At 42.8% G+C, this 15,869-nt stretch overlaps 1 protein-coding gene across 2 annotated transcripts in view; it reads left to right on the top strand.

Moving 5' to 3' along the window:
- Positions 1 to 15,869, top strand: part of CAP2 (cyclase associated actin cytoskeleton regulatory protein 2) — a 438,235-nt gene that overhangs the window by 289,943 nt on the left and 132,423 nt on the right. For both annotated transcript variants that reach the window (XM_086965115.1, XM_086965116.1), the window contains exon 7: positions 7,814 to 7,919. In XM_086965115.1, coding sequence (XP_086821241.1) covers positions 7,814 to 7,919 — 106 coding nt within the window. The remainder of the gene's footprint in view (positions 1 to 7,813; positions 7,920 to 15,869) is intronic.

Below are 15,869 nucleotides of genomic sequence, written 5' to 3'. Positions count from 1 at the left end.
TTTTTAACTCCCATGAAGGAGGATCGCTGTCTTTGCACCATAAGTGTATAATCTGTGTAAAGCGATATTCTGCTGTTCTCAAAGGTAATCTGAGTCCGCTCTCTTGCTTTCTGTAAGAGTGTATCCCAGTCTCTATAATTTAGTAGCCTGACAATGAAGGGTCGGGGGGCTCCCGGTATAGGCCGGCCAGTGGGTATCCTATGTGCTAGCTCCATGCAGTACTGAGCGGAGAGACCCTCCGAAGCGATGTGTTCACGGAACCACTGCTCCATATATTGGGCTGGATCATCCCCTTCGCTCCTTTCCGGCAGCCCAATGACTCGTACATTGTTCCTCCTCACCCTCCTTTCCGCGTCTTCAACGCGGTCCATCAGGGTTGTGACTGGTTACTCGAGCTGTTGTATATGGGTCATGTTCTGAGCTTGTTGTGTAGACAGCTCTGCCAGTACTGGCGTGTTGTCTTTCACCTTGTCAGCAAGCCTGGCATGGTCCGCCTTGAGTAGTGTGAAGCCAGTCGTGAGGGTGCCAATTTGTTTTTCAATGGCTTTCCTTGAGTCCCTAACCTCCTGGAGGATAAGATCCAGTTTATCCATCCATTGGCTCTGCCACCAGTGTAGGTGGTATGCAGCTGGGTGTCTGCGAGGTCTCGCCAGAATCCTCCTGCTCCATAGAGGGGTCAGCGCCTGGGCCAGCGTCCTGCTGTTTTTCCTTGTCTTGGCCCATCACAACAGTCCCGGGTCTGCGAGCGAAGCGAACAACAACCTCACCGGGCAGTGAAGGCATGGCAAGTCCGGTGTGTCCCGGTTCCAGGTTATTGCTATCTGACTTGCCGGAGAGCCCATTCAGGGTCATCACATGCTGCTATTGCCGATCGTGCCGCGCTTAATCGTGGATGTGAGCTACACTGCATCCAGCGGCTACTGTGTATGTGGTCCCCACTACCCACGGCACCTGCTGTCCAGAGCACTCCACAGGCCAACAGGAGTTCCCAGGGCTTCCTTTCCTGCATCGCTGCCTAGGCATCCCAGCCCGACTGGGTCCGCAGCAGATCAAAGAGTTCACCAGGGTGTCCTGCCAGGCATGCAAAAGGCTCCCTCTCCTGGGTGTTTAAGCCACAGTATAGCCCTATCGGTGCGTTCCTCCGTCAAGACCAGTAATGGAGCCGCCGGTTCGCTCTTCACTCTGGAGGCCCCTCTTCCACAGTCAGGCCCGCATCTGTGTATTGTAGCGCAGGCTGGCGTGCTACGTCAACACCCGCACTTCCATCGGCTCTCACGCGCCTCCCATCACTGCAGTGCCAGTCCTCCGCACCTCTCCGCTGCTCCCTGCATGTAGTTCGGTCCCACTGCGTCTCCCTGAGGACCCAGCAACCACGGACCTCACGTAGTTCCCAGTCCGGAGGCCTGTGTCTAAGGCGCAATCTTATTCACCGCCCCGGCTCGGACCAAGCTACAAGAGTCTCCTCAATCCAGGTGGTGCTCTACTGCAGGCGGGGTGGTGCCCGCTAGGCCCCTTCGGTGTTGGGCCCCTGCCCAGGCGTGTCCTCCAGTCGGCGCAGTAGTCTTGTGGATGAGGGGTCTCCTCTCCCCCTCTCTGCCGGCTTACAGGGTCCAGTCCGTGTTAGCACTCTAGCGCTGGGCTGAAAAGCCGGTCAGATCACTCACAGCGCTTTGTATTGTCAGGATACGCTGAAATGGACCCCTCCACGCCGCTTGTAATGGGTAAATCACAGGATCATTGAGCCCGGGTCCAGAGCTCACCTAAGATGCAGCCGCATTGTTCGGCAGTCGGCCAGGCCACCCCCAATATAGCGATCTCTGTTAGCTGCTATCACCTTTCAGAACATTAGTTCTCTGGAGCCTAGAACTTGCACATTAAACAGTATAAAGTGCTAATGTGTTTCATATTTGCCATACAATAAGGCCTGATTTGTATGTAACATGCATTTATTATTAGCAAAACCTTTGCCATATACGTCACCCCAACTTGAGTGATGATCAACAGTGTTTGAACAAAATATCGGATAAAAAATATTGTGTGGTCAAAATATTGTGTCAAGAATGGTTGTATGACAGAACAACACATGTTACTTTGCCAGCCTTAACAATGCGGGCTTTACCTCGACTGCCCCTTTACGGTGTATGCCTTTACAATTAATTTTGTTGTAAAGGCATGATTGATAAAAGGATATGCATTGTAAAGTTTACACTCCAGACCCTCGACCTGAGCCCTAAAACCTTGCCCCCAGCCCTGAAAATTACCCCGACCCAGCCCTAACAACACTCCAGCCTTACGCCCTGAAACAAGCCCCAGCCCTAAAAACTCCTCCAACCCCAGCCATAAAAATACCCTAGCCCCCCACACTGAGCCATAAAACTGACCCCAGACAGAAAAAACTCCCCCAACCCCCTGCCCTGAGCCCTAAAACCTGGGCCTCAGTCCTGACAAGTACCCGGATCCCAGCCCTAAAAACAACAGAAAAAACTACTTATCACGCTGTTCCTTCCATTCCGCCCAGGCAGGAAGTCTCCAACACCTCCTAATCTCCACGCATTTGCATGGAATCTAGAGCGCTGACTGCCTTTACCACACATATGTCTTTACTACCTTCAGAAATCGTTGTAAAGGCATGCGTGGTAAAGGCAAGTGTTGTAACGCTTAATAATATTGCGGGAATAAGTTTCTAAAGGTAAGCAAAGTTTTACTTTATATAACTCAACATATATGTACCTTGACAATATATAGATCTTCAAGTTACATTGATGTTGAGTTAAGCCCAGTAAATCTATACTTACCCATTTGTACTTACCCTTATGATATTTTGGTCCTCGTTATTTTTGGCACAATATTCTGTCCACGTGATATTTTTGTTTCTGATATTCAGTCAGAGAATAATGATCAACAGACTACCCTGTCTAGTATCTATTTTCGAAATACAGAATCATGACTGTGTATATAATGTAGTGTACATGTAATGGAATAGAAAGGCTCTGTAGTAGTAACACTCATTGCTTTAGATAATTTTGCTTCATGGTGTTAATCTTCAGTGGGTAAGGAGAGTGTCCAGTTTCAGTCTTCACATGGCCCCAGAAGGTCAACTCTCAGGACTGATGAGCTCAAACTTTATTATTTTTTGTGAACTTTTGCTACAGGTTATAAGCTAATGTGTTTCTTCTAACTTCGACCTATATTCAGAACAGCTTCAATTTACTATTTGTAAATTTATTTCAGAACCACAAACAATGTAATCACATTCACTCAGATTATTTGAGCTAATCCTCTAAACACATTTGTAAATGTATACCCTATTGTATGCAAAGCTGACTCTAATGTTTTTCAATAATCCTAGTATATTATTTCCTGCTATCTTACTATGTGTTATGATGCCTGTTAAACAAATGAAACATAGTTGCTAACCCTTCAATAAATGATTGTGTATATGTACCCGGTCACAATAGTACTAGTCTACTTGCACTTGGTGCACCTTGAGCTCCATATAAATCACTCACTGATTCAATCAATAAATCTTGTATTGACAATATTGAGATTATGCTTGTCAATTTATCAAGATTTGCATATAACAGTTTGCTAGTATTTGACCAGCAGAGTGTATGTATAACTTTTTGGTGGTGGCAGGTGCAGCATTACTCACAGTCGGTAAATATAGAAATAGTTTAAGTGAACAACATTTTCTTTTAAATCTCACACTATAAGAACAAATGTTAATTGTTCTAGCAACTCAGGAATCTCTGTGTTTGGCAATTTCTTTAGTTTACCAACATTTTTAGAAGAAGTTGTGTTGCATTCATCATAAAAAAAATATTTCTTTACATATGAGTGTAGTTTTCAAAGGGCTTGAACAGTCATTTGCATGTAGAAATACTCAATATTCTTTAAGGAAACAATGATTTGAATATGGAATATTCCATATGCATATTAAAAATGAGATACCCAGTTGTGTGTACCATCTGAAACACCCTTCAAATGTAATACATCTACATGTATTATAATAAAACAATGCAAGAATCATAAAATGCTTCACTTTACAAGAGGAGCACAAGGCCATTATACACATTCTTTTTTTTTAAAACAATTTTTATTAACGACAAAAACCCGCAGCAGCAAAGACAGTACATTGGCAGTTCAGCTGTAGATACAGGCATTCTAGTACAAATATAGTGTGCAGTAACCTTTCAGGGTGAAAATTGCAAAAAACACAGTTGATGGACAGAATGCAGTACATTCACCCCAGTACAAAGATCTGGGCCTAAATCCATCGTTTTTTTGCACTCCCCGCCACCCTAGGTCAGACACTGGCTATATGCAAATCAGCCTTGACCCTGTGCCTCATGGGAACAGTCCAGCCCGAACTGCCAAGCCATGTCTTTCCTAGACCGGAATCAAGCATCCAAGGACCGGGTTCTGGCTATCAGCCTTCTTCAGCCTGGATAGCTTGACTCCTGTGATGTGGAGAGCCTGGGACTCACGTCTGAGCATACCCAGCCCACTCGGGGTGAAAATTGCAAAAAACACACACCTTTCGGAGTATCACAAATAACACAGCGCAGTAGAATAGTCAATAAAGAGGGCAACACTTTTTTCTTCAGATCAAAGAGTCACTGCTTCCGTTTACTTTGGCGGCCCAGGGATTTACGCAGTCTCGTCTTTGTCAGCACACACCAGTATTGCCCTTCTATCCCGTCGCAGCTCCACCGTGGGAGAGATATAGATGTCCCCCCTAATCTAACGGGGGAGAAGTGTGGCGCTATGGTTAGAGTGGCAGACCCTGATGCAGAGGTCTAGCCCGGGACCAGGGTTCAATTCCCCGCCTCGGTGGGTCTTGGGCTAAAAAAATTCCACAGACCTGATAATTCTCGCCTCAGTGCCTATTCCAATTATGGAGTCCCACTCTGCAACTCTGGGCAATAGCTAGCTTAATCTCCACAACAGCCCCCACAACGCTAAGGATGCCTGGCCTCCACCTTGGGGGTGCCCAGGAGTGGACACCTCACAGGGAAAGCCAGGATGGGCTCCACAGCGGTATTCGTACAAGCGCCTTGAGACCCTTGCGGGTGAGTAGTGCGCTATACAAGTATCAATTTACATTACATTTACATTACCCTATACTTGTTCCAACGCCCCCACTTTTGGTTCAACTTTCGGGGGCAGCCCCTTACCTTTATATGCAGTCTTCTCCACCACCATAGCATGGTCCATGTCCCTAGCCCAATCCCGCATTTGTGGTGAGGTATTCGCTCCCCACAAGGCCATTATACACATTCTTGTACTGAAATTAAATCACTTAAATTATATAAGCTAAATATTTGAATTTCATTAACTAGATTCAATGTAAGTTCTTTTTAAGAAGTCTGTGAAGTGAAAAATAATTGTGAACTGTTCCTGGTCATACTTGTAATTTCCTAGTGCATTTCTTACAGCATCCAAAGCAACTGAAAACATTTCAGAGATCAAATATATTTTCTTCATTATAATTTTTAAATCATTTAAGGAAAACATAAACATTCACATTTTCAGGCAATGTGTCGTTTTATGACTTCTTTGATTCTCCAGACAATATGGCACCACAAACCAAAGTCTTGTAAAGTGGAAATTCCTCTTGCATAGGGAAGAGGCCCGAATGATGAGAGCTTTAGGCATTGCATCAGTATTGAATTACATACCAATTTCTAGATTCTGCACAGGGTTTTGGGGTAGCAGGTGAGTGGCGCTCAGGCAGGAAACCTTACAGGGAACTAACTGAAATGGAGAGTTTTGTTGTGGTGCGCCAGGTCAGGGGAAGACCCAAAACCCCTGAATGAGGGAAGAGCTAAAAGTCCATCGCCAAACAAACATGAACATATCCTGGGCACACGTTTACATTCAACAGTTGATACAATGTTGGAAATATGATACAGTTGACACTGGTGGTTTTCTTAATGGTTGTTTATGTGAAGATGTTTATGAGAAAAACAACGCCAGCCGACACGTGTTTCGTCAACAGGTCAATGCCTGTGTCTCTTCAGGGCTTAAATTGCGTTGAAGCGGTATCGAAGGACCAGTGATAATTCCAACCCGGTGTGCGGGTGTCGAGACAGCCATGGTGTGGCTGTCAGGTGGTAAATGGGAACAAACGGGCGGGTACGTCCGTAAGAGTGCGGAGCCTGGACGTGCAGGATCCAGCCGTTGCTCGTCTCGCCGAAGGAGTCCTTCATTTTGTACTGCGCACTGTGATGAATTTTGATGAAAATTCCCTGGTTTGTGAAAGGTAATTCGTTTTTCTGGTTTTCATTAAGCTGTAAGACTCAGTAGGAATCCTCTCTATACCAATACACATTAGGGTATTTTCTAAATAACCCTCTTAGTATTCTTGCTTGAGTAACAAACATTGGAGAAGTGACTGAAGAACAAAGAATGATTATGTAATACTAATTATCTGATAGCTAAGGAAATTAACTGGCCTCAGTAATCTTTTTCTCAGCAAAATATGTTATGAAATCCAAGCCCCCTGTGAGGCTTCTCTTCCAGCCACAGTTTTAATGCACAGTTCAAAGTCACGTTGTCTTTGCTGTTGTCCCTCTCTTCATTTATCTAGTTTGCACTTTTACCATTTTACGTAACGCGTGGCTCTTGCACTGATGAAACCACTTGGTGCTGAACAATGGCACGAATGAGTACAGTGTTGAAGTATATTTACAAATGCAACAACAGACAACTCTTAGCAAAATAGCGCTAGGATTAGAGAAGTATGGTAGTTTTTTGAATGTCAACGGACATTCTTTATTCAAATGTAACAGAAAAAGTAGGAACTTAAATGTGTGCTAAAGTACATAAGCGAAGGTTTGGTCCTCAAATCAACGGTAAAGGGATGCTATCGATCAGTTGCAGCTGATTATAGACTTGACCCGCCCAAAATCTTGGCACTTCTAAATGCAAAGAATTCCTATTCCTGGACCTGCTTAGGCTAGCAAAACAGAGAAGTGATTGAGTAAGTACGTGGGTTAATTTAGGCGCAAGACTCTATAGACTAGGCAGCCTACTTTAAATTGCACAATTGGATCATGGGCAGCCAATGTAAGCTCCTAGGGAATGGAGTAGCATGATCTTTGTGTCCCTGTGTGATTTATGTTTTCCAGGGTGATTTCCCAGAGCAGTCGATTTCCTGTGTACATGAAAGAAAATATGTAAGCGAATGTTAAGATATAGCCAAATTATAGAGTATGCCATCTCGTAGAGGTTCTGGTGAAAACCACTGAGCCAACATGTTTTTATGAAGGTGCAAAATCTGCCTTTTTTGTTTAGTTTGCTTGCAGAGTGGATCACAGCTAAATAAAAACCCAAAAATCTGCTTTGCAGACATACTTGAAAAAGAGTGGATTCCTGGAATGAGCACTTGAAATTTGTTCATGTTTTGCCTGCCCCTGCCTCCCTGAACTGCAAATAATATTCGCAAAGCATGAGCTGGCCACTGCCTGAATCGATTGCCAGCAGCATTTCCAGACAGGCCTAACCCCAGAGACCCTCAAGATGAGGACAGACAGTCAGAAATGTTGAAACTGCAGGAACCCATTCACAACAGCCCTGTTCACTCATCCTGTCACAGACTGTCCATGATGGTAAGCAGATCTGGGAAAAGCTGATTGGGCTCTCGATGTGCTTCCCCTTATCATGAACAGAAACATGTGATCAACCATACCCTTGAACTACCCAAGCAGTACCACAATGGTGAATGTTCTTCATTCTCTAAACTCTTGCTTCAGGAAAATGGTACTTCTCAATCCTTGCTTTAAATGTACTGATGTTCTTTTTCCCACAGTGACAGCCGCCATGTTGATTGGGTGAAATCTTGTCTTAACATCTGGACTGAGCTTCAAATTTACATCAAAGAATACCACACAACTGGCTTGTCTTGGAGTAAAACTGTGAGTTCTTATTTTTAGTTTGTTATCATTGCCTACCTACCTCTGCTCAAAATTGTTTTTAGAGGGGGGTTTGTCCAAGGTTTACAGAGTAAAGCAGACAGGCAAAGTTAAAAGCCTCAACAGACAGATCATTCCTGCTGCTAGCTGCAATTTATTTTTTGATTCAATCTTTCTTTCCTTGATTCACTTAAAACTCAAAATTCTCTGATGCTCAGTTTTATGAGTAGTACAGAAAGGAGAAGTGTATTACTTTGTTCGGATTTACATATTAATGATGGAAACGTTATATTGCTCAATTACTTAAAAGCATTGCAATTTCCCAAATAGTTACAAACACATAAGATCATTGCAATTACCCAAATTCATACAAAAACAGTAAAAAGGCGTAAAATTACCCCATACAACTTCTTGCATATTATATTACATCCTTTGCAATAGCTTCGATCACTGTTGTAGAGTTACTTTAAAACGTTTACATTTTCCCAAATGTGTGCCAACACATTAAGTTAAGAAAGATTAGAATGGGCTTAGAGCTGCTTATCCTTTAAAAGTGCAGAATGCATTGACATCTTTACAGTTTCCCAAAATGATGCCAACCCATTGTTAGACCTGGCACCTTGGCGTGGGTCTCCCTTCCATTTTTTTGCTGTTGCCTCATGTGTTTTTGCTGGTGTTAGATGCTTTGGGCACTCTGCCACTGCTGTCCTGTACCACGGTGCAAGTGCTCCCTGTGGTAAATTGATGTATGGATTAGTGACTCCATGATTGGATGCTTTGCTTTGCTTGTCAGACCCTAGTACAGTGCACTGAGTGTGCCCAGGGTTTGTAATCCAAATGCTGCTGGTTGGCTTGCAGCACTGGTTGTGCCACCCACAGAAGCTGCCTTGTAAAATGTGTCTCAGGTCTGCCATTGCAGAGCCTGTGTGCAGTCTGGTACTGCCATGCTGACCAGGCAAGTGCACCCACTTGCCAGTCCCTAAACATTCCCTTTTCTTCATATCAGACACCCCTATGGTAGGCCCAAGGGCAGGGTGCATTGTAGGTAAAAGGTAGGACAAGCCCTGATGTGTGTGGTATGTCCTAATAGTGAATTACAGCCATTTTCGTTGTTCACTATTGCAAGGCTAACTGTTCCCCATAGGCCAGAATGGGCAGTTTGATTATTACATCTTATAATCCTAATTGACTCAGGGAACCTGGTAGAAATTCAGATTTTGTATGCCTGAACTCAGAAAGATAAAATACATATTTTAGTGAAGTTGGTTTTAACATTCTGTGTTTGAAAATACCACTTTTAGAAAGTAGGTATTTTCTTGTCTAACTATTCAAGCCTGCCTCTGCTAGGTTGTGTATTCCTTGTCTACCATTTGACTGTCAGGGGCTGGGGGATTCCAGGAGACAGGGAGAGTCAGCACAGTGCTGAATAGAGAGATCTGCATCTAGATGGGTGGGAGGAGTTGCACCTGGGATCTGAATAGGGCTGTGCCTTCCCTCCACAATGCTGGCTCCACCTCCTGTGGTGCATCTGATGTCTGTGCCCTGCACTGTGAAAGGAAAGAAGGAGTCATGTAAACAGAGTGCTCCAGGACTGACCAGAATTGGTTTGGACTAGGCAAAGGCCTCTCTGCCTTCAGAGAACAAAGAGAAACTGTGTATTAAAGAGGGGACCTGAACCCCAGAGAATTAGATCACTTTTGGGAAACAAGAAGAAACCTTTGCTGAGGAGAGGAACCAGAGAGACTGAGGAGAGACTATCCCTAAGCTGAAGCGCTGCTTGGGGGATTGGCCTCCAGTGGTAGCCTAACTGCCAAAGAGAGGAAAGAGGAACTTTATGTGTACTTTCATCAACGTGTGAAGGATCTCCAAGGGCTTGAGAAAGAGCTTGCCTCCTGTTGAAGTCTCAGGGACAACAGACCTCAACCACCAGCTCCCCAAGAGTTCTTTAGAAGTGCCTGAAGTTGTGTTGTGCTTTCTGAGGGACTGCGTGTCGCAAGTAGCTGGAAGCACGACTCACGAGAAATAGGTGTATCGCCGCCGCAGCTGCTGCCGTCGCATCACGGAACAAGGGTGTCGCCGCTGTAGCTGTCCCATCGTATCACAGAAGCGTCTCGCATCACCGGAGAAGAGTGTCGCTGCCGCAGCCGCTGCTGTCACATCCCTGAACAAGGATTACGCCTCTGTAGCTGCCGCAACGCATCGCAGAAGCGTCTCGCATCACCGTAGAAGAGTGCCACAGCCGCTGTCGTCGCATCACTGAACAAGGGTGTCGCCGCTGCAGTTGTCGCATCGCCTCGCGGAGCGTCCCTAATCACCAGAGAAGCGTATCGCAGGGCCTTTCCCGGCTCAGAAGAATTGTTGAGTCGCCGCACAGCCGTCGGGCGTTCACTCATCGTATTGCATCTAGGAGAAAGTGCCATCTTTGTTTTCATCGCACCGGATCTTCATCGCATCTTGGCGTTGCGAGCCACATATATCCACGGAAGAGCAGTAAGAAAGCGACGCATCCCCTTCCCTGCGTGTAAGGGATCGATGCATCACCTTCCCTGCAACACTTTTGCTGTATAGCATTACGCATCCAAAGGTACATTGAACTTAAAGTGTCCCATTTTAAGATCTAAAGAGAATTTTAAGTATAGTATTGTGGATTTTTGTCGTTTGTGGTCTTGTGTTAAATCTATATAAAGAATACTTATTTTTATACTACAACTTGTGTGGCGCCCATCTGTAGTGTTGTCACTGGGTTACTGTATGTGTTCACAAATGATTACACACTGCCTCTTAGATAAGCCTGTCTGCTCGTGCCAAGCTACCAAGGGGGTGAGCAGGGATTATTTTAGGAGTGTACCCCCTTACCCTGACTAGACGCAAGGGTCCCTTTTTGTCACAGGTACCTACCTATACCAACTAGAGACCCCCAAATCTAACACCCATTGAGCTAAGTCTGGATAAAATGGGCTTTCAGCTGCTTGCCCTCTAAAAGTACTGATGTGCTTATTATACAGGAGCATGTAGAGGAGATTGAATGAACCGCCTATATATGAGAAAGAAATTGTAAGACCCAACCCGCATATTCTTGCTTTAAAGCTTCTTAACATGCCTCAGTTGTTCTTTTCTTTATACAATGTACCAGGCACAATGTGCCTGTTTTAAAGTGCAGAATTTTAAAGCGTAAATTAGCTATTTAAGAGAGCCTGACCATTAAAAGAATCTGTGGCAACATGGGTGCTTCATAATAAAATGTTGAAAAAAATGTACAATGTGCCGGCATTTCAGTGCAGAATTTTTAAGTGCAGGTTTACTGTATAAGAAATTCTGACCATCTAAAAGAATCTACGGTGAAGTGCTGGGATTTATATATGTTACATAGGTTTTGATACATTTCTTCAGGCATACCACTGTATAGCAGCACTTGGCCTGCAGACGCTCCACCTATGGACAAACAGAAGGTGTAGAATTAGCGTAAATGTGAAACTTCAGATTTATTTTTGTATACTTTTTTCTCTCACTGAACATAATGTTCATGATGCATGGACAAGCAAACATGATTTGTGGGTGTTCATACCCTTTCAATCAGACTCCCCCAACACTTCTTCATAACAGGCATTTCACAACCCAGGTTTCTCCTACAATGTCCTGGGATTTTCTGCAGTTGTAATGAATTGAGATATCCAGTGATCCTAATTTTGTGAATTCTGTTCTGGATTTAAGTTTTTCATTGCCACTTTTTCCACATGTAGATTACGCTTGCACACAGAAACTAGTTTTGTGAAAGAGCTCTATGTATTGAAGCAAACGGTATGCTCTTTATAGTCCAGAGTTGTTGCATTTGTTCTCACAAGATGTATACATAGATGCATTTATTTACAGTGGTGAATTAAATGAACCTCATTTCCTGAACCTGGATATGGAAGGTTGCTTTTCTGCATTGCGAGGCCCTCTAGTTTTCCGCAAGAGCTCTTGATACTGCTTGCTCGTTCAGCAGTGGTATATCAGATCGGAAGACTCAATAAAGCTCTTCTCACATTCACTGAATTGTTATAGTTTCTCACCTGATTTCATGCGTTGCTGCTTGTAATAGCCTGGGGAACATAGGTCCTGTGTATGTATGTATGTGGTATTTCTATAGGGTAAACCTAGCAAAAAGGCAGCCCAGTGCATGATCAAAGACAAACATAAAGTCAGCGAGCAAGACGAGGTGGGGCTGAGTTGAGTGTGGTAAGTGCATTGTGATGTAAAGTGTGATGTTGTACTATAGGATGTGTGTGTATGTGCAGAACTTGTGCATGTATATCGGCTGCCCACTGGTCTGCACCATTGAGGGGAGATGTTTTTGCTGCCTGGCTGCTGGCTGCTGGCCTCTGAACTGAGGTATAATAAAGAAGTGGTCCTTGAATTATTTACTAGCAAGTCATATTGTGTTTCCTTTGAGCTCACTCAAGCTTGAATAGGCACTGTACACTTAATCCTACACCTCAATCATCTTTTTCATGGGTCGCAGGGATTTTGTTCCATTGCACTACAATTCATTGTGTTTTATCAAACGACTCCTAGAATTAATTACAAGGCAGGCTACACTGCAGGATTGTTTAGACTGCAGGTCTCACATGTCACGCACTTGATGTCTGGGACACCTTCTCCCTATCCTCATCTGAGAGCACTGCCAGACAAAGACCAAAGAGAGCATAAAATCCTTTTTCCATGTAAAACATTTACCGGGTTTCTAAGTGCCGCTGATCTGTCAAGAATTAAATGTAAGCCAGTTATGCTAAATTGAAAGTAAATAGGACAACCTTTAATGGGTGTCTGTAGGTTGCCCTTGTATCTCAGTGAGAGTTTACCATGAGTTCTAAAGCTGCCTCCCTTGCCCTGATATCCTTTAGTGTCCCCTTTATTTATGTATTTATTAAATGAATTTGTAAGGCGCAACAGCTACCCAAAAAGGGTTTCCCGGCGCCAATCCTGCCCCTTCCCTCTCCTTCCCACTCCTCCAATTTTCAGCCCACTCCCTCTGCCCCTACTAATCAGTTACATGTCTCAGACTAGCTAACTTCATCCACTATATTGCCTTCCAGGGAGATCCTAGCCAATAGAGGGAAATTCCTCCATCCACAAATCTCTTTCTTCAAGCCTTTACTATTCCCTAATCTTGTTGCTTCCTCCCCTCTCTCCTTATCCCTCCTTTCCATCTCTCTTCCCACTCCCCATTCACCTCTGCACTTCGTTGCCACCTGAGGGTGGTATACCAACATAACATGAAACTGGAAAAACTGTTAAACTTTGAAGTCAAAAGGATGTATGTGCATGGAAGAGAGGTTGGGGAAAAAATGTAATATTAAAACAGAAAATGCAAAAATGACTAATAGCGTTCTAAAACCTGATGTAAGTGGAATTTTGTGGCCATTTTCCACCAAATGTATCTGCTACCTGTTAAATAAATTGTGATGTGCCCTCCTAAGTCGCTGTATTATTACAGAATTTAAATGTGTATAGTTTTTATAGTAATGGTAGAATGTGCTGCAGACATCTGGTGGGAATGTACGATGGAATTCTGCAAGTCGGAATCGTGCTGTGCCTTCACAGCAGCGTCATAGAACGAATGTTTCTTTAGTACACATTTGTTCAACACGCAAGTCATTATACCGATTTGCCTTGGGGGGCGCTGGATTTTGGAATAGGTTAATTTACTATTCCAACTCCAGTCTGTGCAACAGTAGGTAAGGTGTTGAACTTTAAATCCAACACCGTTCCACCGAAGAGCCCCCTAAAGCAAGTCGATAACCCTACTTGCGTGCTGAACGAATGCATCCTAAAGACGCGTTCGTTCTATTGCCGGTGCTAAGAAGGCACAGCAGGATTCTAGCTTTGTTCTAATGTATGTTTCCCATCTGATGGCAGACTTAAACTTCAATATCGTTCTAGAGGTGTACGTGTTAACACACATACAGTCAAATTTTCTGTTACATGGCCATTAATAATTGCTTTTATTTTTCCTAAAGATTTTCAAATGTAATATGATATGTTACAGCTGGAACCGAAAGCAGAACTACAAATAACATCAGTATTTGTTTTCTTAAATATTTTTGATTGCATCAATTAGCCCGATTCATGAGGATCCTTTTAAAAAGCAGGAAACCTGCACACTATACATTTCCTCTTACGATTTGTGTGAAGTGTTAGTCTAGATTTTCGACTTTTAAATTAAACATTGTAGATTTCAATGTATATTTCTTCTTACCTATACTAAATTCTGAGGATTGTCAGCAGTTATGGTGCATTAGCAGATGTTGACTGCTTTCAAAGTAAATATTTTGTGCGTGGTCATAGCTTTTGGAAGCAACAGAAAACTGTACATCGAGCATTAAGCAAAGGCTCTCATTTCCAGCAGGGGTTGCACTGATATACATCTTAAACACGCTTTGTTGCAAAAGGAGGGGAAATATTCAAAGAATAATATTTATTAGAACACTGGAACGTTGAAAGGCCCGTTGAAAACAGTGGAGTGTTCTGGGCTTCAAATGGCCAGTAGAAGCCCGGAGCATCAGCATTCAACTGTTTGACCTAAGCCTCATCGAGTCCGAGGGGATTTCAACCCTGCGGGTTCCGTAAGGCCTTTGTTTTACAAATTAGAGCATTCTGCCCTCTAGGACTATGTTACCTCCCAACGATATTTTGATGTATTAATGACAAGACCAGTGCAAAAATATTCTTTATTGTTCCTATGTAACTAATTGCAAATTGGATTAAATACCCCTGAAAAATCAGTCCCCGTAAAATTAAAGGATACCCTAACATGCGAATTTGGTAAATTTATTTTGGGGATTTGATTTTGGTACTTTAAATTGCTTTGGTATATTTGGAGAACTTATCCTATTTCGATCACCCACTATTTTTCTTTAAATCATTTGGTCGTTTTAAACAATTAATTCATTTTTGTCAAAGATTCATTTTTTAATTCGTTTTTTTTCCTTTTATGTAGTGAATTATTTTTCGCTCAACAATTAATAATTTTCCATAATAGATTAGTTTTTGGCATTTTCTTTTAATACCTTTTCGAAGAGAAATTGGCTATTACACATTTTGCCACACAGCACATGTGGCACCATAATTCACTCACTTTGCGTTAAAGTAAAATAAATTCACCCGGCAGTTCTGGTGACATTTTAAAATCGCTCAGCCTTTGACCCTTGATACTATGTATGACAGATTGGAATGGTTAGGAAAAATATTAAGCACAAAAAGTTACAAATTATGAATTTCCTCAGAACAGCATAAAATGAAATGCCATGCAATTGGGATAGGGACACATCATTAATGACTCCTGGACCACACTTGATGTATGTTATGTTTTGTTACCAGCTCTTATATGGTATATGTTTGTCATTTGTATGACTTACTAGTACTTTTGGAGTCTGATCTCCTTTTCCTGCATGCTTCTAGGATTGTTCATTAACTTGAGTGTGGATGGGCTGGTATCATTGATTTTGGTTACTGTAAATTGATGTAGTTTATGTTGTGTTTAGTGAGGTTTGTAGTTCTTCAATAGTGTAGTTATGATGAGTTTGATCCGGCTTGTGTTTATATAGAGTACTTCATTCATGGGTGTATATGCTAGGATGAACTATTGTCAATTGCACTGCATGTAGTATCTGCATTGTTAAGGCAAAAAACATACAGTCCTGTCAAGGCAGGTCAATTCACAAAATAACAATTGTTTGGAAACTGGACATTTGGGGTAGGGATCCCCTATAAAACAAAAGCTCAATAAGTATTAAAAATATTTAAAAGAAAACAAAAACTCCCAGAAACATAAGGACTATATAGAAGAAATACTCAACCAGAAATGGAATTCTATTACTTGCATATATTAAGGCAACCATACAATTAGAATATATATGTACTGAATAATGTAGGTTGCGCCATTAGTGCAAAAGGGAAAAAGGGTTTGTTCAG

Source organism: Lissotriton vulgaris, chromosome 4_1, assembly GCF_964263255.1.
Source record: "Lissotriton vulgaris chromosome 4_1, aLisVul1.2, whole genome shotgun sequence".
Classification (NCBI taxonomy): Eukaryota; Metazoa; Chordata; class Amphibia; order Caudata; family Salamandridae; genus Lissotriton; species Lissotriton vulgaris.
This window is presented reverse-complemented; position numbering and strand designations above follow the sequence as displayed.